The sequence below is a fragment of the Pseudorca crassidens genome, chromosome 9, assembly GCF_039906515.1.
Source record: "Pseudorca crassidens isolate mPseCra1 chromosome 9, mPseCra1.hap1, whole genome shotgun sequence".
Lineage (NCBI taxonomy): Eukaryota > Metazoa > Chordata > Mammalia > Artiodactyla > Delphinidae > Pseudorca > Pseudorca crassidens.
In genome coordinates this window covers 10,515,747-10,542,781 of record NC_090304.1, presented here as the reverse complement: position 1 = coordinate 10,542,781, position 27,035 = coordinate 10,515,747, and the positions used below count along the sequence as shown (strand labels likewise).

Sequence of the window (27,035 nt, the reverse complement as noted above, 5' to 3'; positions counted from 1 at the left end):
ACAGGGCCAGACACCCTCACCTACAGGGGCCGAGCTCGCTGAAGTGGAGGCAGAGGAGGCCGCGCCCATGGGGTCTCGACATCCGCCGCTGGCCGCCCTGTACCTGCTAGGGCTGCTGGGTGAGTACCCCTTCTGGGGTGTCTTCTGGGGTACCTGGGCTCAGGGTACAGAGAAGAAGGTGCCGGAGTCAGATCCCCTCAGTCTGACTCAGGCCCGCATGTCACCTCTCTGGAGCAGCACGGAGGGCTGGGGCCGCCAGGATCCCTGTCTTCTCCCCCAGCCCCAGCTCGGCTCTTGGCCCTGCCTGTCCCACCCCCAGGGCCCCACCTCTGCTTCTCTCTTGCACTGTTGGGGACCTTACTGTCCCCTTCGAGGTGGAATCCATGCCAACATCAGACTCTCGGCCTAGAAATCAAGTTGTCCAGCCCTCATTCAATGCCGGCTTCCCTCTGCTGCTACCCCCCACCCCATGAGGGTCCAGTCGTTACTTGGATACCTCCAGGGGCAGGAAACTGCCGTCTCCTGGGCAGTTCTGATGATGCTCTGGGCAGAGCGGGCCAGGGCAGGGTGGGGACCGGATCACCGTCGAGCAGATGTCAAAGACGTACACCTTAGTCCCTAGTTACTGGTTTCATCCCAGAGGGGGTCTCAGCCAGGCCTGCCAGCCAGGTGTGGGCCTACTGTCACTCCAGACCCAGAGGAGGGGCTTCTGAACACTTCCCCGGGGGCCACTGTAGAATTGACTTGGGGCCTCTGGAGAAGCTGTCTGGGGATAAGGTTGGGGTGGGTGAGTCTGGGGCCTACTGTTTGCCAGAGGGGAGACGGTGGAAAGGGCAGTCCTCCATCCCTGAGGGCTTGGGACGCTAGTTCAGGACCGGAGCCCTGCTGCTGGGGTGTCACCGACACTGGCCAGTGGGGAGGGTCCTGAGCAAGCGGGAGGGGCGGGGAGGGGAGGGTACTTCGTGACCTGAGCCCTGGGGTCCAAGCCTGGCCGGGTATGACCTCAGGTAGGTCCGAGCCTCTCGGGGCCTCCATCTCCTTATTTATAAAATGCAGGGGGGGTGAACTGGGTAAGATCTGACCACTTCTCAAGGGTTTGGAAGGTGTGGCAGGGTGAGAGAGGTGACTGACTCGGGACGGGAACAGGTGAGAACAGGCGGCAGCTTGCAGTTTCCCAGTTTGAAGGGAAAGGACTTGGGGACATTGCCTGCCTGGTGGGGGGCCTCAGTCCCTCCTAGAAAACGGGTGTGTAGGTGTGAGTATGTGTGTGTGAGAGGTGTGTGTGTGTGTGTGTGTGTGTGTGTGTACGTGTGTGTGTTTTCATGGGTAAAACATGGCCTCCAAATGTAGACTTGCCTTCTCCCAGGCATGTGGCAATGGCACACGTGCACACATGTCCTCACGGCTACTCTTCCATGGAGCTGCAGGAGGTACAAAGTACCTTCTGTCCCCAGGGGAGAGGCTGACGGATGGACCCCGCTGCTTACGGGACCCTCCTAGGCCCTGGAGACTCCAAGGACCAGGCCCCTAAGCTCCCCACCGACCCCTCACCTGTGGCCTCTGACCCCAGCAGGGCAGGAGTCTAGCCAAGCCCCCTGGGAGTGGGGGTGGAGTCCTGCTCTGCTGGCCTCCCCCTGAACCCCATCAGGGGCAAGGCTCCTGGTAGGACTAGGCCTAATGGAGCCCAGAGTCAGGAAGCCTTGGAGGCAGTGCCTTCACCAGAGTGTGGGAACCATCTGGAAGCCCAGGAGCACAGGATTCCCAGTGTGTGTGTGTGTGTGTGTGTGTGTGTGTGTGTGTGTGTGTGTGTGTGTGTGTGTGTAACTGGTGGATAAAAAACATTCCCATTGTTCAGCGGGTCACAGCTTAAGAAATACTTTTTTTTTTGCGGTACGCGGGCCTCTCACCGTTGGGGCCTCTCACCGTTGTGGCCTCTCCCGTTGCGGAGCACAGGCTCCGGACGCGCAGGCTCAGCGGCCATGGCTCACGGGCCCAGCCGCTCCGCGGCATGTGGGATCCTCCCAGACCGGGGCACGAACCCGCGTCCCCTGCAGCGGCAGGCGGACTCTCAACCACTGCGCCACCAGGGAAGCCCAAGAAATACTTTTAAAGCCATTTTCTTCTGAAAGCTTCACAACAGCCTAGGAAGCAGGTGGGCCCATTGTCCCCATTTTACAGTGCGGAAAACTGAGGTCCAGGGCGAGCAGCTAGTGAGCTGCAGAGCCCACCGCAGTGCAGTGCTTCTGCTCTTGTGGGGGCTCCTCTGTACCCCAGCCAAGAGCAAAGGCACACCAAAGCCACTCCCACGAGTAGGAAAATGGCTGCAGGACACAGCCGCCACCAGCAGACAGGCGGCCACCGAGGGCTGGGGACACCGAGGGCCAGGGCTGTGGCTGGGGGCAGACAGCACAGGCGCCCTTCAAGACATTCCAAGTAGAGACGCTTCACCGCCAGAGCCCTGGGAACACTGCGGCCTCTTGGCTGGCCATCACGTTTGTGCCCGTGGCTGGGGGACCTTTGGTACATGAAGATGCTCACAGCCTGCTTCCCTCTGCAGCTGCCCTGAGCTCCAACCTGCCCAGGGCTCACCTGCTGAAGGTGGGGCGTGGAGGCAGCCCTGATCACTGCCCAGAGGCTCAGGCCCGGCCACCGGGACTCCGGAAGCTGGCACTAAGGCTTGGGAAAGTCACGGACTTGGTAGTTTGAATTCTGGTCCCCCCTTGCCAGCTGGGTGACCATGGACCCGTTCTGTAAGCTTCAGTTTCCTCTTCTGCAAAATTGGAATAATAATAGGACCTGCCTCATAGCGATTTATAAGGATTAAGTGAATCAATGAATACAGAGCTTTAATAGGAATGTCGGTTTGTGTAAGTGCTCAGTAAGCATTAATAATAATAATAAATTCATTTATTATATAAATTTATTTATTATATAAATTTATTATTATTATTATCAGAGTCAGCAAGAAACAAGGTGTCAGGACCTGGTGGGGAGGCCTCGAGCCTAGCCATCAGTCTTTCTCTCCCCCAGTCCTCCTGCACAGGCTAGTTATTCATTCATTTATTCATCCACATACATTTATTGAGCATCTACTAGGTGTCCAGCTCTGTGTAAAACTCTGGGGATACAGCCGTGATCCACACAGGGGTCCACCCTCATGGAGGGCGCACCCGAAATATTTACAAATTTCTAAATATCGTGATCGCAACGAAGGAAACCGCAATGTTTGAGACTCATTAACCAAGTTCACGTTCGAAGGGGCTCCCAGTCTGAGGGGCTCCTCTCTGAGGAGATGATGTCTCGTCTGAGACCCGAATGATGGAAGGAACCAGCCAGGCAGAGAAAAGTAGGAGGAGTGTCCCAGGCAGAGAGGACATCAAGGGTGAAGGCAACGGGCAGGACAGGCCGAGGGGGGCTGGGCATCTACAGTAGAGGAGAGGAGAGGGGACGCCCAGTGTGAGCCCGCCATCCGGCCCGCGGCCCCAGCTGCAGAGCTGAGGCCCTTGCTGGCTCTGGGTGCAAAGAATCAGGCCCCCAGCAACCCCGAGCTCCCCACCCCCAGCGGGTAGCAGAGGGACCTGGGGGCTCAGGGGCTGGCACTGTCCCCTCTGGTCACTCTGACCAGCGCCTGCCTACAGTTCAGAGGGGTTTCCCTGCAGTGACCAGGGGACCAGGGAGGGACTTCAACTCCACCCAACAAAATTGATTGAGCACCTGTTCTGTGTGCATGCATGTGGGTGCCTGTGGGTGCCTGGTGAGCATGTGTGTGTGTGCTGTGTGTGTACCTGCTATATGTGTGCCTGTGTTGCGTGCAGACATGTGTGAAGGCCTGTGGGGCTTTGGAGCAATGCAGATCCGGGTTCGATTTCTGCTTGGCCACTCACAAATGACAAGAACACCCCTCTGAGACTCAGCCTTCTCATCTATAAAATGGGGATAACCACTGTGCCCATCTCAAAGGATAATTGCTATCGTTAAATCTGGTTCATTCATTCAGACAGCAAGTATTTACTGAGCACCTACTATGTGCCAGGTACTGTTCTAAGTGCTGGGGACACAGCAATGAACAATCAAAATTCCTGTCCAGGTGCATCCGACATCGTAGTTGGGGTGTGATGGGGAGACAGACAGACAGAAGCTAAATCAATGATCATACGGATGTTAGGAGGTCACGAAGTGACGTGAGGTTGGGGATTGGGAGCTCGGGGGCCATGCTGTATCCCAGGAAGTTGCAGTGGGTCTCACGAGAAGATAATATTTGAGTAAATACATGTAAGAAATGACCGATTGCACCATGCTATGTGGACCCGGGGACGACGGCTGCAGGCAGACGGGCCGTCACACACAGGCTGGTGGCGAGGCAGCTGTGGAAGCCTCCATGAGCACAGAGCGTTTTCTCCAATGAACTCAAGGCACCCAGGGGCCAAGCAGAGGAGAAAGGGGGCAGAGTGCCCTGGAGAGAAACTGGAACTCTCGCCTCTCCAGGTCCACAAGCCGTTACCTGGAGCCTCCGGCCAGATGCATTTGGGAACCCAGAATTTTCCAGACTGGGCAACATGCCATAATGAAACACATTCCCATTTCTGCAGTGAAACCGAATTCGCACACTGAAGGCACAAATGCCTTCCTGCCAAATGCATCCGAAAAGACTTCTGGTTTTAGACTTTGAATTGCAGACAGTGAATCGTGGCCCTGTATCACTTCCTCTATAACTACTACTGTCACCACCCCTGCCCTCATCATTGGTATGTACCCCTGGGGGGGCTTGACCCATACGGCTCCCACAGGGACCCTGATACTCCCTTGTCCCTGGGGCACAGCTGGGAGAGATGTGGTAGAAACAGGATAGGAGATTGGTGGCAACTGGCAGAGGCAGCACGGGTCCCCTGTACTGCCACAGACTCCCTTCCGGAGTGAGCCCCTCCCTCTCCCCGGCCTCAGTTTCCCCTTTCTGTACCATGGGCGAGCGGGCTCTGGGGTCTCCCAGTGGTAGAGTCCCATGGGGCCCTGTCAAGTGATGGTGGCAGAGTTTCTTCACCGACCCTACCAACAGCGAGCTGTGTGACCTTGGGCAAGTCACTGAGCCTCTCTGAACCTTGGTTTCTTGATCTGAAAATAGGGGTGAGCTCGGTCCCTTCTTCACAGGGCTGTGCATGGAAAGGACGAGCCCCTGTGCGGGCTTTGGGATATGTGAAGCTCTGAACAGAAAGGAGGCCTTGTCCTTGTGACAGTGGAGTCACATACGGTGGCGTGAAATTCATGCAAATTCAATCAAACACACGAGGCCACCAGGGAGAGCGTGGAATTGCAATTCAGATACGAAGGCCACCGTGCCCACAAGCTGCGCACCGTCGCTCATCGGCGCAGACCCTGGGTGAGCGAGATTAGAGACCTGAATCCGCTGTTCCTTCTGCAGGCTCCAGCCCCCAGGCTCCTCCTGGCATAAGCCCAGTGTGATTTTCTACAAGTTTTGCACATAAAAAGGCTCCTGATCAAAAACCAACCACTTCTTCTGGTGCTCAACCCGACAAACAGAATTTCGGCCCTTTGAGATCTTTGTTTCCCTGAAGCCCTGATACAGACTCAGGTTAACACAGCCCCACTGATGAGAGTCGTTTCAGAAAAGCGGAGTTCCTGGCCTTCCGAGTCAGCCTCTCAGCAGAGGAGGAGGGAAGGAAAATCCGGAATGCCCCCAAAAGGCAGTTGACAAATTGTGTTTGCTGTAAATTGGTGAGAATGTTATGGACTATTAAAGGGAATCACTGTTAACGGGAGAAATGGAACATCAGACTTCCAAACCGCACTAAATCAGTCTGTCAGTTTCCTTATCCGGAAAACAGAGTGATGACAGCCCCCCCTGATTGAGGCAGTCAGGAAGAAATGGGGTCTCCCGTGAAAAACCCTTGGGGTCTGCACGGGGTCAGAGGTCGCTGTGACTATTATTATCATCTGTAAAGTCCCAGCTCCTCCCTGGGATCCCGGGGCCCCCGGGACCCTCGGCAGGCCACACTCTTGTCTCCAGTTCTCAGTGTGTAGGGCTGCAAGCATAGGTGCTCACGGGTCCAGGCAGGCCCATGAGTGGGTCAGAGGTGGCATCAAGTGTACAAGCTCTGAAGCCAGCAGCCTGGGCCAAGTTCTGGCTCTGCTGTAAAGTGGGACTGATAATACAGGTCCACCAACGTTCATTTGCAATTCCAACCCCACCCCAAATTTGCAAATTTCTGGCAAACGTTTACAGTGCAAATCCTGACCTGAATGAATAGGAGACTACTTATAATCTTGACACATCCCACTTACTGTGAAAATTCATATGTTTTGCTGCAGAAGCCATCATGTGTTTGAAGCTGAGGCTCTCCAGATGCAGGGTGACAGTAGGGTGCCCCGAGGGTGCTGGCAAACCAGGACAGAACAGGCTGCCCTGGGGGCTCATGGGGATGCAGCCCCATGTGGCCAAAGCATGTTGCTTTTCAAAAATATCTGGACCTTGGGATTTTTTTTACAAAAAAGAAAAGTAAGGGACTTCCCTGGAGGTCCCGTGGTTAAGACTCTGCGCTTCTACTGCAGGGGGGCTCAGGTTTGATCCCTGGTCGGGGAACTAAGATCCCGCATGCGGCACGGTACTGCCCGAAAAAGAAAAAGAGAAAGAAACCTTTCAAAACAATGGGCTCCAGAAAAAAAATTATAACACTGTGCTGAGCAAATAAAACTCATCTGTGGCCTGACGTGGTCCAGAGTATTGCTGTACAGGGAACCAAAGAGAGAACCATCCAGAATGGGGGGGATGCAAGAGGAGAGGGGAGGAAGGGGGTGAGCTCGTAAATGTCTCAGAGCCTCTTTCAGGAATTCATTTACTCCTCACTGAGACCTCATCAGGGCAGGCAGTCAAAATGGTTAAATCTCTACAAAGGCAGACATGGGCGGGGGGAGGGGAGAGTGAAAAAGCCTTCCTACTGTCCCTCTGGATTTTTGGCCCTGATCGTTCCCTGGCTTGGCCAGTCTAAGCCCTAAATAGTGGGGCCTCCAAGGAAAGGTTGGCAGGGGAGGGAAGGGGCCTGGCCCCAGCTGCTCGGGGTGTGGTGTTGGATGAGAACCTGGGGAATGGCAGGATGCTTCTGTGCCTCCTGTCCCTCTTGGTATCATGGGTCCCCAGGCTTCTGTTTGCAGGTTCTGCAGCAGCAAAGCCTTGGGCCTCGGGCTGCACGCAGGGGCTGGGCTAAGCTGTAGCCAGGGAGGGGGTCAAAGGGACCCCGAGCACAGTCAGCAGGGTTCGATGGAAGGAGGATGTTGGTCTGATCCCTGTGAGAAGCAGCTGAAAGAATGAAAATAAGTTGTGGACAATCAAAACCTGAACGGATCCCTGGACAGACAGGAAGAAGCAGCACCCAGGAAGGCTCCCAGTCAGTCACACATCTCACCTGCCCACGCCTGCCTGCCTGCCTGCCGCTGAGCTACATCAGGAACTGAAGATTATAGATCATGGAAGTTTGAACGGAAAGGAAGGTGAGGGAGGGTGGACTCTAACTTCCTGACTTTACAGACGAGGAGACCAAGCCCAGAGAGGTTGAGTGACTTGCCAAGATCACACAGCAAGTTCATGGAAAGTCTTCCCACAGTATGTTTCACTGACTGAAGGGAATCACAAGTTCACTGTCTTTCATCAGGTTTGCACGCCGGGGACATGCAGGAATTGGTGAAACACAGAGCAGGCCGTGGCAGCCTTCCCTCTGAAGGGAAGGGAGGCAGCTAGGCCCAGCGGTCAAAAGCACAGACTGTGTGCCAGATGGCCTGGCTTGGAGTCCTGGGCCCGCTCTTCATCAGTTGCTTAGCAAGTTAGTTAATCTCTCTGTCCCCTCATCTGTAAAATGGAGATCAAAATAATAGTGCCAACTCCACAGAGCTGTGGTGAGGTCTGAGAGAGTTAATGTATAAAAGTGTCTAGGAGAAAGTACAGCTATAAAAGTGTTGAGGGCTTCCCTGGTGGCGCAGTGGTTGAGAGTCCACCTGCCGATGCAGGGGACACGGGTTCATGCCCCGGTCCGGGAGGATCCCACATGCCGCGGAACGGCTGGGCCCGTGAGCCATGGCCGCTGAGCCTGTGCGTCCGGAGCCTGTGCTCCGCAACGGGAGAGGCCACAACAGTGAGAAGCCCGCATACCGCAAAAAAAAAAAAAGCGTTGAGGATGGTTGTGGTGATGGTGGTGATGGTGACAGTGATGGTGACAGTACCAGTGTTGGTGATGGTGTTGATGATGGTGACGGTGACTGTGTTGATGATGGTGGTGGTGACAGTGACTGTGTTGATGGTGATGATGTGACAGTGATGGTGATGGTGATGATGGTGGTAGTGGTGATGGTGACAGTGATTGTGTTGATGGTTGTGATGGTGATGGTGGTGATGGCGATGGTGGTGGTGACAGTGACGGTGATGGAGGGACAAGACAAGAAATGCTGCTCACCTGAGGCCAGTCAGGCTCCCAGAGGGAGGCGAAGCCCTGGAATGCATAGATGCCTTTTCTCCACAGAGCATTTTCTTTTTTAGAATTTTTCTTGGTTCTCAGGTTGTTCAGTCTTTCCTGAGAATGTTCTCTGGCTGTTCTGTGTGAGATCCGCAGGGATGGTCAGGCCCAGTCCCTGTCCCCAGGGGCTTCAGGGTCTGGGGACTCCAGCACCAGGGTCAGGGTCAAGGTCATGTTCATTTCTGCTCATTTGTTCATTCTCTGAACTTGACACTTTGGAGGCCCAGCTGGATGGCAGAAGGCAGAGAGATGGGTTTGGAAGGCATGCTCGTGGTTCAAATCCAGGTCCTGCCAGTTGCTGGCGGTGTTACCCGGGACAGGGCACTTGCCTCTCCCGACAGCTATATTGTGAACATATTCAACTCAAATCGTGGGACCGTGCGGAAGATGAACGATACCCGTAAGGACCCCTCGCCCAGGGCTGAGTATACAGTAGGTGTTCAATAATTGGTAGCTGCTGTTAACGGACGTTGACTGTGGTGACTTTGGGACTGCGGAGGTCCCAGGTGGGAAAGGGAGGTGGCGAGCCCTGTGAGCTGGCTCTCCAAGCGTCCAGACAAGGACCCCTGCCCCCGGGAAAACTCCCCAGCAGGCCTGCAGTCCCGCCCACCCCTGCCCCGGGCCCAGCCAGCTCCACAACCAGCAACACCAACTCTGGTGTTGAACTGAATGCCAGCCAGGAAGGCACGGGCTGTCTTTTGCATAGATTATTTCATCTCATCCTCACAACATTGCTATGAAGCTGGTCCCTGTCTTGCTCCCATACTGAGCCTCAGACCATGAAACTGAGGCTCACAGGGGCTAAGGAAGTGGCAGAGCTGGTATTCAGACCCAGAGAAAGGCATCAGTGCCAGAAAACCTATCCTGCAACATTCAGCACCAAAGAATGGATCTTTGGGTCCCCTATCCCCATAAGTGCCCTCAGGGTTTAGCCAAAGAAATGAATCCCTAAAGGTGTACAGCCCCATTCATGGTGGGAACTGGGACGGAGGGAGGTAGGAGTGGAAGGTCAGGGGTGAGAGGCGAGGGCTGGACAAAGGCCCCCTGCCTCCTCTCTCACCAAGCTAGCCGGGCATCTCCACCATGTCCTCCTGAGGCTGCCCTGCCCATTGCAATAGATCAGATGATGGACAGCTGGCCAGCCCCCTCCCAACCCAGGCCAGAGCTCTGGCCTCTGCTCTGGACCCGACATGCCCTCTGTGTGAGAAATACCTTCCCCTTCCAAGGCCCAGGACTCCCGGGGCAACCATGGCGGGCTCTTGCCAAGATGGAAGAAACTTACCATAGGCCACAACTTAATTACAAGGAGTCTTGGTTGGAGGGAGAGGGCAGGCTGGTGGGGCATGACTCCCCTTAAAATTCTACCACCAGCTTCAGAACACTCAGGCAAAAACGGGACTTTTTACACCCAGCAACAATTTCTCAGAAGAAACTTAAACACAGCCCTTTACTATATAAAGTACTCACCCTGACCGATGCTGTGCCCAGCTCCCAAGTGAGAAGCAAGCCCGGGGCAGATGGAAACCAAACACTTGCTCCACGACTGATAAAGCCGGGCAGCCAACGTGGAGGGTGGGCTCTGAGGCCATACAGACGTGCCACCCGACCCGTCCCCACCCAGATCAAACCTCCGCCCCAGCCACACGCGAGCCGGACACGTGGCCACGGACAACGAGCCACTTTGACACCCCTGCTCCACAGTCACACGAGGCTCGAGGAGGAGGGACTGCCCAATGGCCCACATTCCTATTGAAGGGGCCCAGGCAGGAGCCAGGACAGAGGGGAGGCCAGTTCCCCCCAGACCCAAGTCCACTGGGCTCCTTCACCAACTGACCATGTGATCTTGGGCAAGCCCCTTTGCCTCTCTGAGCTCTGATTTCCTCCTCTAGAACTGGGAGCTGTTAAAGAGAAATTGCTATCATTCTTATCCTGCCTTGGGAATTCTAGAAAGTAACACATGTTCTGGGTTCCCGTTCCGGCTCAGTTCTCAGCTCTCTAGAACTATGACATTCAAACATTTTTTGACTGAAAGCAACACTCAGGATGTTTTTATATTGCCACCCAACACACACAAAGTGAGCCGTATCCTCACAAAACACGATGCACTCTGACATTTCTATTCTAGTCCGTTCCAGTTTTTTAAAAATCGATGGTTGTGTTACTACATGATTTTTTAAAAATTGATGGTTGCAATGCTGCATATTACTACAGAGAGACAGCATGAGGAAATTTTGGGAGGTGATGGGACTGTTGTATGGCCTTGATGGTTACGGTGATTATGGAGATCTGTGTACGTGTTCATATTCATAGAATTGTGCACTAAAAGAAAATGGAACTTACTGCATGTTCTTTTAAAAAGTAAAGTTTTGGGCTTCCCTGGTGGTGCAGTGGTTGAGAGTCCGCCTGCCGATGCAGGGGACAGGGGTTCGTGCCCCGGTCCGGGAAGATCCCATATGCCGCAGAGCAGCTGGGCCCGTGAGCCATGGCCGCTGAGCCTGCGCGTCCAGAGCCTGTGCTCCGCAACGGGAGAGGCCACAACAGTGAGAGGCCCGCGTACCACAAAAAAAAATTTTTTTAATTAAAAAATAATAATAAAAAGTAAAGTTTTAAAACAAGAAGGAAAATTGATGGTTGCAACCCGCTAAACTGGTTCCATGACCCACCTAAGGGTTGCCATCTGTAGTATGAGAATCCCTGCCCCTGAAGCCCACGACAGTGGCTGGAGGCAAAAATGCCATTGATCAGGCTGTGACTAGAGGTGAGGCGAAGCAGGAGAGAGACTTCCCTTCCTGACCCTCTTCTCTCCTTTCTGCAGTCACTTCCTGCCTCAGAGGCCTCAGAGGGCTCAACTTAGAGGACCAAGGTAAGGAAGAGCCACGTGGAGAGGGGGGCGGGGAACAATCCCACCAGGCTGTAGGGGGACCTGCCATCCCTCCATCGGAGCGAATCGCACCTTACAGAGAGAGAGAGAGTGCAGCCCACACCCCCTACACACGCACACATGCGTGCACGCACACGTGAGGCCCATTTGCAGATAGATGCCCTGGATGGCTGTAAAGCACCCCACAAATGCTGGGTGTCGTGCTAATTATTATTATGACCCACTCACCAGGCACAGAAAAGATACTGGCCATAACTGCACCTTGCAAAGTCCTTTTCCTGCCCAGTCCTGCCGGATGCTCCCTGGCCAGAGACATTCGCCGCTGGGGCTGCAGAGAGAGGCTGCACCGGATTGTAAACTGTGTGAAATGTCTTGCCTTAGAGGTTGGACTTTAATCCTAGAGGCTAGTGTTTCCCAAACAGGGTTCCACGGAACTCGTTGGACGAAGGGTAGGCAACACTACATCACCCACTGCAGACTCCTAACAGGGGACACTGGCCTAGTAAAGGCTCCGAGAAGTCCTGCAATGAGGAACTCAGTTAAGCATTTTCAGATTCAGCAGTTCCCAGACTCACTTCACCACAGACCTCTCTTTTTCACATTTCCTGAGATAACATCATGCTGAATGTATTTGGTGACAAATGTGGCGAGAGGATCTCATGAAGCTACCTGGCAACCAAAAGGGGCCACAGAGGGCTTGGTAGGCCCTGGGCCGGGACCTGGAAGCCTGCAATGGCATCCTAGCTCCAAACTCGAGCAAGATGGTTCCTGCTGTACAGTCCCACTTATATAACGTTTGAGAACAGGCAGAGCTCATCTCTAGTGACAGAAAGCAGATCACTGGCTGCCTGAGGCTGGATTCAGGGAAATCGACTGTGAAGAGGCATGAGGCAGCTTCCAGGTGATGGGCGTGTTCTCTTCTAGAGCACGGCGGGGGCTATAGGTGTGCATACATTTGTCAAATTCCATTGAACAAGTGTCCTTAAAATGAGTGCATGTCCCTGTATGTAAATTGTACCTCGATAAAACTGATTTTAAAAGTTAGAGACAAGGGGCAAAGGGGGAGGGAGAGGGATGGACTGGGAGTTTAGGGTTGGTAGATGCAAACTGTTACATTTAGAATGAATAAAGAACAAGGTCCTACTGTATAGCACAGGGAACTGTATCCAGTCTCCTGGGATAAACCATCATGGAAAAGAATATTAAATAAAGAATGTCTGTGTGTGTATAGCTGAGTCACTTTGCTGTACAGCTGAGATTGGCACAGCAATGGTAAGTCAACTAGACTTCAATTAAAAAAATGAACAGAAAAAAAATAGAATAAAAGTTAGAGAGAGAGAAAAAGATCAGGCTCCGGGCCCTATCTGGGGTCTATTGAAACAGAATTTCCAGGAAGGGGCGATTTTGCAGGACGGTGGGCGCTGAGAGCCCCTCGTTCACTGCCCCGAGTTCCCTGGGCTCTGAGGTCTCAAGCCCCGTCCTCCTGGCCTGGTTTCAAGGGGCTGCCCAGATCAGAGGCAGCATCAGCCTGAGTTTCTGGAAAGTCCCTGCAAGGTCCCAGAGGACGACGCTCACAGGAGGAGCAAAGCAGGCAGCCCGTGGGCAACGGGAGCCTTGCTAGGGGTGGGGTCCAGATGGGGAAGGCGCAGGGAGGGGCCCCCATGGAGGGCCCTTTCCAGCCCGACTGCCCCCTCCACCTCTTTGACCCCTAGGGTTCACAGTGAGACTAAGCGGCTCCGGCTCGCGGTGCCAGGGCCATCTGGAGGTCAACTACAAGGACGAGTGGTACACGGTGCACAGCCAGAGCTGGGGCCTGCGCCCGTTCCACCGGGAGGACCCCGGTCGGGCCTGGAAGCTCTGCCAGGAGCTGCGATGCAGGGAGCCCTTGCTCCTCTCCCACTTCCGTCACTTCAAAGGGAAGCGACCCCAGAGCCAGATCACCTGCCGTGGACAACTGGGGTCCTTCTCCAACTGCAGCGACAGCAAGGCAAATCAGGGGGACCCTCTGGCCCTGATCTGCTTAGGTGGGTAACTAGCTGGCCCCGTGGGTTCCCTGGGCCTGGGCACCAGCCCCGAGGAGGCTGCCCACGCCTGTGATCTGGGGCTTGAGCAGGCAGGTGGAAGGGGTCCCCGATTTACAACTACCCTCTCAGAAACATACACTGCTGGGGAACTGGAGGAGGAGTACTGAGGGCGTGCTGGCACCTTTCTGGGGAAGGAAAAGGTCGAGAGCTGGTTCTGCCAACAGTTAACTTCATTGTCTCCGCTTAACCTCTGTTTTCCCAACTGTAAAACGGGCCGGTACTGCCTGCCTCGCAGGAGGCCTAGACACAACGTGTGGGTCAGGTGGACTTAATGGGGCCCGTGGTACTTACATCATGAGTTCCAGGTCTTTCTCAACATGGCCGGTTGTTGACCCCAACTCTCCCCACACCCCCTACTCTTCCCTCCTCCCTCCCAGGGTCCCGGCCCCCTCCCTAACCAGAGCATCTCTTTTCAGAGCCACTGAGGACAACACCACTTCCCACGAGCCCCCCACCCATAACCACGCCGGAGCCCACAGGTAAAAGGATTCTGAGGGCCCTGGGGGTAGGGTGTCGGATTTAGCAAACAAGAACACAGGATATTCAGTTACATTTAAATTTCAGATAAGCATGAAAAGTTGTAGCGCATGTTCCATGCAATATTTGGGACCTCACCACCTCCCGGGGCCGTCGGCCAGTCATTCACCCGTCTGTGTGTTAGAACCACAGAGCAAGAGAGGCCCTGCTGCTGGTCGTCAGCACTCAGGTCCCTCCCCACCTCCCAGCTCCTCCCAGGCTGCAGCTGGTGGCGCGACCCGGGGGCCTGCGGTGTGCAGGCCTGGTGGAGTTCTACAGCGGCAGCCTGGGTGGCACCGTCGGCATCGAGTCCCAGGACGGGATCCAGGACCTGGGGAACCTCATCTGTGCAGCCCTCCAGTGTGGCTCTTTCCTGAGGCCTCTGCCAGAGACCGAGGCAGCCAGGAAACTAGAGCCAGGAGAGAGCGGTCCCTTGCCAATCCGGTGGAGGATCCAGAACAGGAGATGTGCCACCCTGGAGCAGTGCTTCAGAAAAGTTCAGCCCCAGGCGGGAGGCCAAGCTCTTGGCCTCATCTGTTCTGGTGAGTGGGACCGGGCCAAGACTCACGGGCGCCCCCATGTGGTCAGTCACCACACGTTCCTGAAAGCCCTCCGTGCAGCACAGGGCACTAGCGCTACGGAGAACACAAGGGACATGGAGGGCTGATCGTTGGCCTCTAAGAGGTAGGGCGGCCATGGGGTGGGGAGGCCACACTCACACCCAACGCCCCGGGCATCTCTGCAAAGTAACGCAGAACAAGCCCAAATGTACCGCTGGCTCGGCTGCCACACGGGGAAGTGGCAGGACTTACAGGAGGAGGCACGGTCCGCTGGTGAGTTTGGTGGACTGTGGCTTGTGTCAAGGGCCCAAGCAGGATGGAGCGCTTGGAGGGGACCAGGCTTGCAGGAGGGGAGTTTATAAATCCCGGGGACAGATGATGTTGGAGCGATGGTGAGACCTAGGAGGTCCCTGAGGCACAGTAGGTAGAGAAAAACCAGAGCAGGGCCCCAGGGGACTTCCCGCAGAGGCTCCCGAGTCACAGGCCACCAACCAGAAGAGACTGGCGATGCCGGTGTGGTCGAGGCCAGGAGCCCAGAGGCCGGTCTGGGGGATCCCAAAACGAGGATCAATGGGGAAACTGCAGGGAAAGGGACCACAGGTCAAAATAAGGATAATCACAGCATGCCTCGGGACGTAGTGGGCTCCTATCACCAGATGGTCTAGTGAAGCCCAGACTTTAAGAAGTCATACTTCCTGAGTGCTTACATCACGTTGGGGACTAGTCAGGGCATTCCTTCATTTTCACAACAAGCTTAGAAGGCGGGTGCTATTATTATCCCCACCTTGCAGATGAGGAAGCTGAGGCTCAGAGGGGTTAAATTTCTTCCTCAGTATCATGGAGCACTAGCTGGGGTTTCCCCTCAAGCAGCATCACTCCAGAGCCTGTTGTGTAAGCCTTGGCTACTCCAGGTGTGGTCCCAGACCAGCAGCATTGGCTTCACCTGGCTGGTTAGAACTACAGAGTCCCAGGCCCCACCCTCCACCTACCAATCAGGATCTGCCTTTCAGCAAAGTCTCAGGGACCCATGTGCACCCATCTGGGAAGCATCTGCTCTGGACCACTGGGCTATCCTGCAGGCAGGGATGCCCCCAAACCACTGGACACATGGTGTGAATTAGTAAGATGCTGCCCCCTCCAGGCAGAAGCAGCCGCCAAGGATCTCTTGGCCTGATGCAAAAACCTGGCTGGCTCTCAGGCCCACCCACCCCTCTGCTAGGAGCCCTCCTGTAGGCTACAACTTGCAAAACCACACCCAGAAGGCTTGCCTTGGATTTTTTTTTTCTAAATAGAAGATTTACTAGAGCTTTGAAGATGGATGTTGCTATAGAAACTGGCCAAAGCTGCTGCGATCACAACTCGCTCTAACTCGAGCACATGTGGGCCTCCAGGCCCAACCCTGATAAGCAGAAATGAATCCGTTTCTGCTGGACCAGGCCCTGTTATGAAAGCTGGTCCCTCCAGGCTTGAGGCCTGGGCAGCAGGATTCCTGGATTCCATCCCACCTGCGAATCTCCAGTTCTCAGAGCAGGAGGTATTTCCCATCCCTGGGCCTCAGTTTCCCCTCTCTGAAAAGCCCTCCCAGCTCTCAAGGAGCAGCAAGAGAATGAGAGGACGTTTCAAAGAGGGAAGCGGACCCAGGTGGGGCCTATTTCCCCACTTCTCTTACTGCCACCTGGGTGGGGGACGACTCCCCGCTGGTGGCTGCTGACGGGCACTGCCAGCCTCTTCACCGAACGTGCCTGAGCTGCTGCAGCTGCCCAGAGGCGCCAGGGACAGGGCTTGACGGGGAAAATGCCAGAGAGGATGCCAGAAGAAGGGAAAGGCAGAAAGGAAGGCAGTCCCACGTGGTACCCAGACCCCCGAGCGCCGGGCCCTGCCAGGGCCCCCACTCTGCCAGTGTCACGGGGTCCCAGTGACCAGGCATGCAAGCTCGGGGCCCAGGGAGCTCCCGCCGAGCCCACCACCTCACCTCCCGTTGCTCTTCCCCCAGATTTCCAGCCCAAGGTGCAGAGCCGCCTGGTGGGGGGCAGCGGCACGTGTGAAGGCTCCGTGGAGGTGCGCCAGGGCAAGCAGTGGGACGCCCTGTGCGACAGTTCCTCGGCCAAGGGCATGGCGAGGTGGGAGGACGTGTGCCGGGAGCAGCAGTGCGGCAACGTGAGCTCCTACCAGCTGCTGGACACCGGCGAGAAGACCTCCGGGGGGTTCTTCTGTCCCCCGGGGAAGCTGTCCCAGTGCCACCAGCTTCTGCAGAAAAAATCCCACTGCAAGAGAGTGTTTGTCACCTGTGAGTTGGGCCCAGCCCGTGGTGGGTGGAGGGTAGTTCTGGATTTTCCTTCTAAGACTCAGTCGATGAGCACATTTCTGAAGAACAGGCCCCAGGAACTAAAGAGAGAGCCCTGGGGAAGGATGGAGGGATGACAAACGAGGGGAGAGGGGACAAGAGTGCTCAGGCAGCAGTGAGCACGAACCGTCAATAGGAGACTGGCCGCCATTGTCAGGCAGCTAATGAATGATAGAACTCTCCTTCCGTCTTCTGCTCTTCCAGATGGAAAGCAGAAAAGCAAGGGAGGGGGGTACATATTTGCTGCACTAATGGTAATTGACTCACACAGAAAAGAGAGCGATGAATGGCTGGCTGGCTATTTGTATGTGATGGCAAGGTGATCACTCATAGTAACTGGAAAAGGGTGGAAACTTAAAGAGTTGATCACAGGAGGGGCAAATGATAGCCGATGATCAACTGTTACATAGTAAATGGTGGATAAATGAACGGGTAGCAGAGAATTTCAGAGACGGGTGGAGAGACAGCAGATAGAAAACTGCCTTCCGCACATGCTGGTGAGTTACTGGGGGAAGCCAGCCAGCCAGCCAGGAGCTTCCCTCTGAACGGACAGTTTTGATGCCTCCCAGGCTGGGGCTGACCTAACTCTGCCTCCTGCAGGCCAGAACACACGCCCAGCGGGCCTGGGTGCAGGCACAGTGGCAAGCGTCATCCTGGCCCTCGTGCTTGTGGTAATGCTGCTGGTGGTGTGTGGCCCTCTCGCCTACAAGAAGCTGGTGAAGAAATGTAGGTGTAGGTGCCCCGAACCTCCTCCCTTTCAAGCCCCTGCGTGGGGAGACTGGACGGGTTGCCCACGAGCCCCACAGAGGAGGGTTCCCGCCTCCAGAAAGCCGGCCGGGAGCACCTCCGCTTCACCACCCAGCCCTGCCCCTCTCCCGCCCACCGGCCTTTCTCCGCACCAAGTAACAAACAGAAAGTCAGGAAAATCACTGATTCGCCCACATCCAGGGGCCCAGCTGGGACCCACTCCAGCCCAAAGGGAGGGTATGGGCGTTCTTTAGACTGTGGTGGGTCCAGACGGTCTGACCCCAGAAGACACGTGCCCCAGGCCGGCTCCACCACTTAGCAGCTAATCGAACCACTTCCTCCCTGAGCTCTGGTTTCCTCATACCACAAATGGGCGACCCCAGACCTTGTGAAGGTAGGGGGTATCATCCTGGCCTTGCAGAACTCGGGAGGAAATCATTCGGAGACAAGGGTGTGAGATTAGAGAGGCTGCCCACTGCCAGAGGTGGGCAGTGATGGCTGGGTCCCTGCTGCCCTCCCAGGTCTTAATTCTGGTTCTAAGCACCCCGCGGTGGTTTCTCCTGGAGAACCGGCCCCTCAGCATGCACCTGCCACCTCCTCCCTCCTTCCCTGGCTCCCGCCCCCCTTGCCCATGCCTGTCTCAACCCCCCTCCCCCCCACCATGTGCCTTTCCTGTCTGTCACTCAGTCCGCCAGAAGAAGCAGCGCCAGTGGATTGGCCCGACGGGATTGAACCAGAACAGTAAGTAGCCCCGGAGGCAGGATCCTCCCTTGGCCCAGGTCAGTAGCCACGAGACTCAGGAAGGAGGCCGTGAAGCAGGGTCACGGGTCACTGCCGACCGTGGACAGAGTCAGTGGCTCCTTGAGGCCTCTGAGCTCCCCTGTGCTCATCTAAGGTGTGACTGTAGCCACAGGTGTTAATGGGTGGTACTCAGAGAAGAGGGCCCCGTGATCAAAGAGACTCGGAAATCAGTGAGTTAAGCAAAGCCAGACACGGTTCTTTACTTCAGGACTTGTCAGAACCTTCGTGGGCATTTTTGCGTGGTTCATCTCCAAAGTGGACGTATGTTAAGAAGGGTTGTCCAAGCTAGATTCATCATGGAACGTCTTTATCGTGGAACAATTTACAAGGCCAGTTTTAAGACATTTGGATGCAGCCGGCCCTGTCCCCACCCCTGATCTCCATCCTCTCTCCTTCTGGCCACAGCCAGAGCCCCCTTTGTGGGTAGAACCAGAGCCCTCCTCCTGCCTCTACTCTACCTTCTCCCCCACTTTGTGTGTCAAGGGCCAATTCCTTCAAGAAGGCGCTGTGTTGTCAAGTCTTTCTTACAATATAAAGCCCCCCCGTTCCAGGAGGGCAGAGACCATATCTGCCCTATCACTCGTGTTCCAGTTCCAGGCTTGATAAATGTTTGATGACTGACTGACTGTCTGACTGATGGCCTGCCCGCCCGTCAGCTTGCCAGCTGACCCAAAGCTGCTCTAAAAGCCTGAGCGCTGCTACAATGAGCCTCCCAGGGAAGAAAGGGAAAAAGGGTTGCACTGAAGGAGCTCAGGGGGCCCTTGCACCACCACCCCCACGTTACACAGTGGGAACAGGAAATTCGAGTTGGGCCCCTGTTGGGGAGGAGGACAGAGCATCATGTCTAATGTTACTATCTCCCACATCCGCTCAGTGTCTTTCCATCGCAACCACACGGTGACTGTCCGGTCCCAGGCTGAGAACCCCACGGCCTCCCACCTGGAGAACGAATACAGTCAGCCTCCCAGGAACTCCCAAATCTCAGCTTTTCCAGGTAAGCACCAGCTGGCGCTCCTAGGAATGACGGCAGGGCCGAGCAGAGGGTCACATGATCGCCTGGAGAAAGAAGGGAGGCCGAGCAGGGGGCAGAAGGATCAAACGGCCCCCCTTTGACAGCCGGTCACGGCAGGGTATGGAAGGGATACAGCTAGAGAGAATGTGCCGGGATGTCATTAACCCCAGCACCGCTGTGACCTGAAGGACCTGTTTCTCAATAAATGAGGCCCCTCGGATCCCTTGGAGGCAGAACAGAGCATCCGTCAGTGGCCCGCAGAGCCCTGTATCGAGTGCTCCCTGACTGGCACTGACAATTAAGCCGCGGGGAGCCTGGCGTTCAGCATCGTTAGAGGACACTAGCTGATTTGATCACAACAAGTTTCAGGGCTGTTGAGCCAGCAGCTCAGAAAGTCTCTGTGATCTTCCAGCCCCCGCAGGGCTCTTGGCTCTGAAGGGCTCTCTCTGTGTAGCCTGGAGGGATAACCCTGCTCAAATGGCCTCCTTTCTGTCCACAGCTCTGGAAGGGGCCCTGCGTCGTGTCTCCACCCAGCCCGATAACTCCTCTGACAGTGACTATGATCTGCACGGGGCTCAGAGGCTGTAAAAGGTGAGCCCGGCCCCCGCAGAGCCCTGGGGATAAATAAGAACCAGCCACCTGGTTCCTCACCTCTGCTCGCCCTGCCCGGCCATGACCTGGTGGGGGGCTGGGGGACGAGCACCTGGACCCTTATAAAGGAAAAGAGTAAGCGTCAGCAATTTCGGTGACGGGAGCCGCTCTGGCCATTTGAGCAGAGGGGTCATGGACCTTAAACTCCATCTCAGGGCTTCCCAGGTGGCGCCGTGGTTGAGAGTCTGCCTGCCGATGCAGGGGACGCGGGTTCGTGCCCCGGTCCGGGAGGATCCCACATGCCGCGGAGCGGCTGGGCCCGTGAGCCATGGCTGCTGGGCCTGCGCGTCCGGAGCCCGTGCTCTGTGGCGGGAGCGGCCACAGCGGTGAGAGGCCCGCGTACCGCAAAAAAAAAAAAGAAAAAAAAAAAAAAAACTCCATCTCAGAAGACTACATAAAAGAGCCCCTAAGGGTAGGGGAAGTTTAAGAGGTACAAACTACTATGTATAAAAGAAATAAGCTAGGAGGATGTATTGTACAGCACAGGGAAGATAGCCAGTATTTTATAATAACTATAAATGGAGTATAATCTATAAGCTTTTTGAATCACTATGTTGTACACCTGAAACGAACATAATATTGTAAATCAACTATACCTCGACTTTTTTTAAAAAAGCACCCCTGAGAGTATCCTGATGGACTTACACCAGCAGGAAGGAGAAGCTGCTATCCCTGACGTTGGGGTGGGGGCTTTGGGCCTGTCCCCCACCTCCCTGAACCATCTCCAGAGTATGAGGCTTCCTCCGCCGACACACTTCCTTCTCACCACACAGAACCGGGACCCAGGAACAAACATCAAGAGCCAGACCTTCTGTCCTGAGAATACTCTGCAGTCACTGCTTGGAAAACAGGGTCCAGGTCCTTGCCCGGCAGGACCATGGACGTGACTTTCCAACACGTCCTACTGCCCAGCAGAGGCAGGCCAGCTCACACATCTCTCCACATCTTCACCAGCCCAGGCGAAGACCCCAACGCAGCTCAGCTGGCCGCCCTCCAGGTGTGGAAGCTGCGAAAGGGCAGAGCCTGGAAGCAGGCATCCCTCCCAAGCAGAGACACACGGGGTCCGGACCCGGGCAGCGCCCTCCCCCGTCTGGGGGACTCAGTTCTCTTCTCCAGCTCTGACCCATGAGGCTCCACGAGGATGCTCACACCTTGCGGGTGGTGGGAGGCAAGGGCTGATTTCTCTCGTGCATTTTTAATATGTTCTTTGTAAATAATGATTTTTCTGCTTCCTGAGAACTAGAGTGCCCGGCCTCCTCAATCCAGGGTCCACCCCTGTGGATCCCTCTGGGGGTGCCAGTGGGAAGGGGCACCTACCAGGGGGCGAGGGCTCTGCAGCCTCATGGTCAGAGGGTGCAACACTGACACAGGACCTAACACAGCACAGCAGCCACCAGCCAGCACGCGTGGCTGCCTGACCCAGAGCCCCATCACCAGCCCTCGACCTGTGCCCCCTCCCCTCGCAGCCCCTCACTTGACCGAGAGCAGGGACCACTGGCTGTCAAGTCCAAAGGGCACCAGTGCCACCTCAGGGCCCTGCACAAAGTGGGTACCTAGTAAATCCTAGCCGATTTGGGATTTGGGTTCACACAGCTGTTAAAAGTCCAAAGTTCAAGTCATTTCAGCCAATCAGTTAACCTCCTAACCTGAGAGTAAGAGACCAGGACTGAACATTCCTGTGGGTTAAGTAATTCCCTTAACTGAAATAGTCCCCTCGACTCCCTGGCAAGCCTAGACACATACCTAGTCCTGCAGTGCCTGGGTTTCCTGAACGACGAGCCAGAGGAGGGCATCTGACTCGGAACTTAAGGGTCTAGTGAAGGGAGAGGACTGGCCGGGCCTCGCTGGGCCCTGAGAAGACATCTCGGGGCTGGGGCCTTGCTCCACTCGATTTGGCCCCATATCCACCAGGAGATATCAATGGTCCAAGCCACAGAAGCAACTCTGGAAGAGCAAAAGGAAGTTCCTAGAAGGATATGGTGGGGATGAGGGGGGCTGCTCACAGAATCGGGGAGCTGGAGTGGCACAAGCATGCCAGAAGAGCCTGGCCAGCCCTCTGGCCCCACTGACACCCTCCAACCGAACTCTCACCCACTCCCTGCTCAGGACTCTGTCCCGAGAGAGCCCAGGGTGTGGCTCTGCCCCTGACCACGCAGGGAATCCGGAAACAGGGACACCTAGTCACCTGGGTACCAGGAGTCACCTGGCAGAGATTCCTATACTGAAGGGGCTCCTCAAAAGGGAACTGGGAGGCGGCTCTCAGGGAGGCGCAAAGGGCCCGAGGCACCAAATGTCTCTCACCAGCCCCTTTCCGGATAAAAGCTCTTTAATCTCTAGTCTGGCCACCATTCAGTGGCCTCACAGCCACCATGACCTACTTAAAAACACACCACCCTAAAAAAAGAGCTGCGTTGAGCAGAAAGTCTCTCTACAAAACTGTTTTGCAAGTGGTGGTGGGCTTGGGTGATGCATTTCCAAAAAGATGTTTGGTTAAGCAACTGAATAGGAACTACCTCAGCCTCGGAAGCACCTTTGCCAAGTTCCAGCCTCGGTGGGCAGACACAGCCCACAGGCCACTGGTCGGCGCCGCTCCTCTGATGAGCAACTGCCCGGTCTCGCTCAGCCGCAGAGGATGCCCTACTGTGGCCTGGGCTCACCCCTGGGGCCACGTGCCAGCCTGTGGCCCCCAACCCCTCCACCCCCAGCCCAGAGCAGAGCGGAGGATACACCCTCTACCTCAGCCAGAGAGGGCAGCACTCATCTGCCCCGGCCCACTCCCCTAAATCGTTGCCTACCTGACCCTCACGGGCAACCTGATTCTAGCACGTTCTCCGCATGTTAAGGAAACTGGGGACCCCAAGAGGAAAGCTCACTCGCACTACCAAGGACCGGGTCTAGCTTCAAACCTGTCACGCCGCTAGGGTCTGGGAGTACCGAGTGGCATTGAAAGGGCATTTCAAACGGCCTCGCCGCAGCTAAGTGCCCTTCTCACCGCGCTAGGAATCTCTGTGAGGCTCTGAACTTGACACTTAGGGTCTGTCCCCGTGCAGCCCCCACGGCAGCAAGAAGCCCACCGCGGGGGCTTCTCTGGTGGCGCAGTGGTTGATGGTCCGCCTGCCGATGCAGGGGACGCGGGTTCGTGCCCCGGTCTGGGAAGATCCCACATGCCGCGGAGCGGCTGGGCCCGTGAGCCATGGCCGCTGAGCCTGCGCGTCCGGAGCCTGTGCTCCGCGGCGGGAGAGGCCACGGCGGCGAGAGGCCCGCGAACCGCAAAAAAAAAAAAAAAAGTAGTAGCCCACAGCGATCCGGCAGAGGACGCCCAGTGATTTCATGTGGCGGGTGCAGGACAGGGAGGAAGGGGTGGGGAGGGCCTGGGGAGAGAGAGGCCAGAGCAGCAGGGGTGGCACGCCCTGAGTGACCAGCTAGAGCAGCTCTCCGCCGAGCTGCTTAGAAAGGGCTGCTTCCTCTCTTCGGCCCCTGGTACCCCCGGCCACCACTCTGGGACCAACGCAAAGCACTGACTTGATTGTGCCCCCTCCCCCAGCCCTGAGATTTTCAGCTTCTTCCTACAAAGCCCAGGGGTCTCCTAGCTGTCCCTGGTGTCCTGCGTTCTCAGTCCCTGATACGCTTGCAAGGCAAGGTCAGAGTTCAGGAGGGGGCAAAGGGCAGTAACCCTTTGACCGGAGTCCAGGGGGATTCGCAGCACAGATTACCCAAGTTTTTCTCAGGACTGTGGCCTCCTGAAGCCTGGTGATTTCTGGTACCACAGTGGCATCTCAGAGGATCCCCTGCAGCCAGATCACAGCAGGTGCGAGGGTTGTCCCCCCCTCCCCAGGCTGAGTGACCCGCTGAACTACCCACCTGCAGTCTCCTCCCCTTGTTTAAACTTGGGGGTTGAAGGGCTGCTGAGAGGATGCACATCGAAGGTTAATACAAAGTGCAGCCCCGCTGAGTATTCAACGCTGGAGATTCTCAGCATCTCTGGGCATCCTCCACAGGCAGCCTGCCCTCGTCACCTTGCTGGGAAGGAAACAGAAGGGCTGACTCACGGGTCCATTAGAAACCTGGTCTCCTGACTCCCCTGAAGCTGCCCTTCCTGCTGAAAGAACAAGACGCCCTCCCAGGCCTCACGATGAGCAGCTGAGCTCAGGGGGAGCTGGAGAGGGAGGCAGGCTGGGTAAGGCAGAAAACCGCTTGCACAGCCAGTTTAGCAGCCTGCTGCCCCTCCATCCGCCTTTAGAAACCGGATGCGAAGATTCGAACCCAAGCTGGGGGTCCTTCGTGGACAAGCTGACAGTCCTGGTCAGCCCAGCAGGTGGCAAGAATGGGGCCCCATCTGTGCTCCGCTGAGGCTCGCATGCCCGCTAGTGGGGCGCTGTGGCCTCGCACCGCCCAAGCTCTCCACCCAGGACAAGGCAAATGTGCAGGCTCCAGCGCGAAAATGCCTCAGATGGAAAAAAAAAACGGGGCAAAAGTGGAAAGGGAAATGCTGTAAGAGCCACGCCCTGGGGGTGAAGGGGCAGGGGAGGGCAGCAGCTCCAGAAACAATATTCAGAAAGATGGGGCTTTGTGAACATGAACCAAAGAGGTCTGAAGGCTACAGAAGAAATCGCAAAACAAAGAACGCTGCCCACCACCCAGTTCTACGAGGATTAAGTCATTAGCCAGTGCAGTCGCTGACCGACAGTGCACCCTGAAATGCAGTCAGGATGAAAAAACAAAAAGGCACTTGTGCTTTGGAAAAACAAGCTCCTGAGATAGAGATACCTCCGGAAAAAAGTTTAATGCACCCAGATTCTTGCACCTTCCCATGCATGCACAGAAAAGCACTAAAATCATTAACCGAGATGTCTGATCCTCGCGACTAGCAGAGTCATTTTTAACCAAGATGTGTGCCTGACTGCATACACTCCCCAGCCAAAATCATATCTATGCTGGCTTCTCAGAGCTGCTGAGTGGCTGTTTCCTGGGCAATAGTCCATATATAGTAAGGCCCCTCAATAAAACTGAAACCCACAGCTCTTGCACTGTGCGTTTTTCTTTCAGTTGACAGTTTTGGTGACCACAGAGGGACCCAGAGCAGACTTCTCTCCACCTGAACTCTCCAATCCTCTGGAGCCCTGGTACCAACGAAGGCCCCTTGTGCCTTCTGCCTCCTCAGTGAGGCCGGACGACTGGGTGAGTCCCTCCTGAGTCTCAGAGCTCCCATCTTGGTTGGCAATCCTGAGCTCCATTCGGTAGTAGATAAAAAAGGTACCTGACTTCTCAGTTGAAAGATACAGAGAAAGTGCTCGGTTGAAAGACACTCAGAATAACTATCCGGTTGAAAGACACCGGGAAGGCTCTGACTGGGTGATTAGGTAGGAGGCCAGCCTGACGTCTTTCATCAAATTGGCAATTTAACAGGGTTTGTCAGGACAAAAGCGAAGATACCAGATGAGAGCTTTCGGCTCCAAAAACGGACACGGCTCTTACCGGCCAGTTACGACTTTCTCAGGCAACTGAGAAATTTACGGAAGCGATGAAAGCGAATCCTCATACCGTGCAGCAGTCCCATAGGGAAACCCACTCATTAATTTTAAAAACTAGCTCATCCAGGGACCCACACATAGGGATTGGCCATCCAGGGCTCTCTGTGTGCCCACAGTGGTTTTAGACTGCCAGAGGGAGAAATGGGGACACACAGAAGAGCTGAAACGACTCTAGGGTGACACCTAGAGGTGCCGGATTGCACCTATTCCTTAGCCGAAATCATGTATGTACTGGCTTCTCCCCCTAACTCCTTGGAGCAGTTTCTCAGAGCTACCGAGAGGTTGTTCCCCAGGCGGTAGTCTGCAGTAAGGTCTCCAAATAAAACTGAAATCCACGAGGCTTACGTTGTGCATTTTTCTTTCAGTTGACAAAATCAATGCCCCCCACTGGCAGCCACGTCTTCACTTCTCAAATTCACTGGAACCACAACACTTTTAACTCATCAAAGTTTATTATGGCAACTAATTATATAATACAAACATACCAGCGATCGTTCATCCAGTTCAGAAGCACTCGAACCAACAGAGTCCCTTAGTGATTTCTCTGTATAAATAACTTATGAGAAGCAAGCACAGCTGGTCAGGGACCGACAGGGCTAATCGAGCATCTCGTCACACGCACCCACTGATGGCACGCAGGCCGGGGAGGGGGGCAGGCACCAGAAGGTCGAGTTTCCTCGTTGGCCCCCAGCACCCCAGGCCCACCAGATGCTGGGTACTTGAGTAGTGGACAAGTCAAGGCACATATGACTTCCTAACAGATAGCAGCTCCAGAGTCCGCCCTTGAGACCTGGTTCACGTCTGCAGCAACCAAGGTAATGCTTTGCTCATCACACCCCCCTTTGGTCTACTGTCGTTTTTATTACTCAATGCACTGAAAATCCCCAACGTGCTGGGGGCTGCATGTGGCTCAGAGTCACAATCCCTGCCCTATAGGTTCTGAAGACGAGGGAGATGCAAAGAAACGACTCTGATGCAGTGATGGAGTTTTACAAAGCACCACGTGGGAAGAAACTGTTAGGGTATCTTTTGATGTCTCTCTCAGGAGGGCTTTTGGGGGTGGGGAAGAGTTACATCAGGCAGCCAAAGGAAGGGGATGAAGTGAGGGCTGCTGTGAACGAGACTCAAGGCACTAAGGGAGCAGACGGACGGGGTGGGCCTCAGAAGTCAACCGGAAGCAGGGGACGCCAGACAAGAGAGGTGGCCGGGGAGGTGACTCGGCCCTCCACTCCTAAATGAGCTCCCGAAGTGGCTGCAGTCTCCTGGGCCTCCTCCAGCCAGACGGTCCGAGGCAGCCCCCGGATCCTCCAACCAGGGAGAGCAAGGGCTGGGGTCCGCCTCCACAATCCCCGGCCCGCTCACTGCACTGGCTCTGCTGCTGTCGTTCAAACC

At 55.5% G+C, this 27,035-nt stretch overlaps 1 protein-coding gene across 3 annotated transcripts; it reads left to right on the top strand.

Moving 5' to 3' along the window:
* On the top strand, positions 1-21,341 carry CD5 (CD5 molecule). 3 transcript variants are annotated; one of them, XM_067751731.1, is made up of 11 exons: positions 1-119; positions 11,332-11,379; positions 13,110-13,421; positions 13,898-13,960; positions 14,207-14,539; positions 16,551-16,844; positions 17,502-17,627; positions 18,336-18,389; positions 19,324-19,443; positions 19,961-20,052; positions 20,886-21,341. In XM_067751731.1, exons 1-10 carry the CDS (start codon positions 68-70, stop codon positions 20,047-20,049), a joined length of 1,491 nt encoding a protein of 496 aa, XP_067607832.1. In that variant the 5' UTR covers positions 1-67; the 3' UTR covers positions 20,050-20,052; positions 20,886-21,341. The 3 variants fall into 3 exon arrangements, with proteins under 3 accessions (XP_067607832.1, XP_067607831.1, XP_067607830.1); XM_067751730.1 differs by having other exon boundaries at positions 20,729-21,341; XM_067751729.1 differs by lacking the exons at positions 18,336-18,389; positions 19,324-19,443; positions 19,961-20,052; positions 20,886-21,341 and having other exon boundaries at positions 17,502-18,126.
* Positions 21,342-27,035: the final 5,694 nt, after the last annotated feature.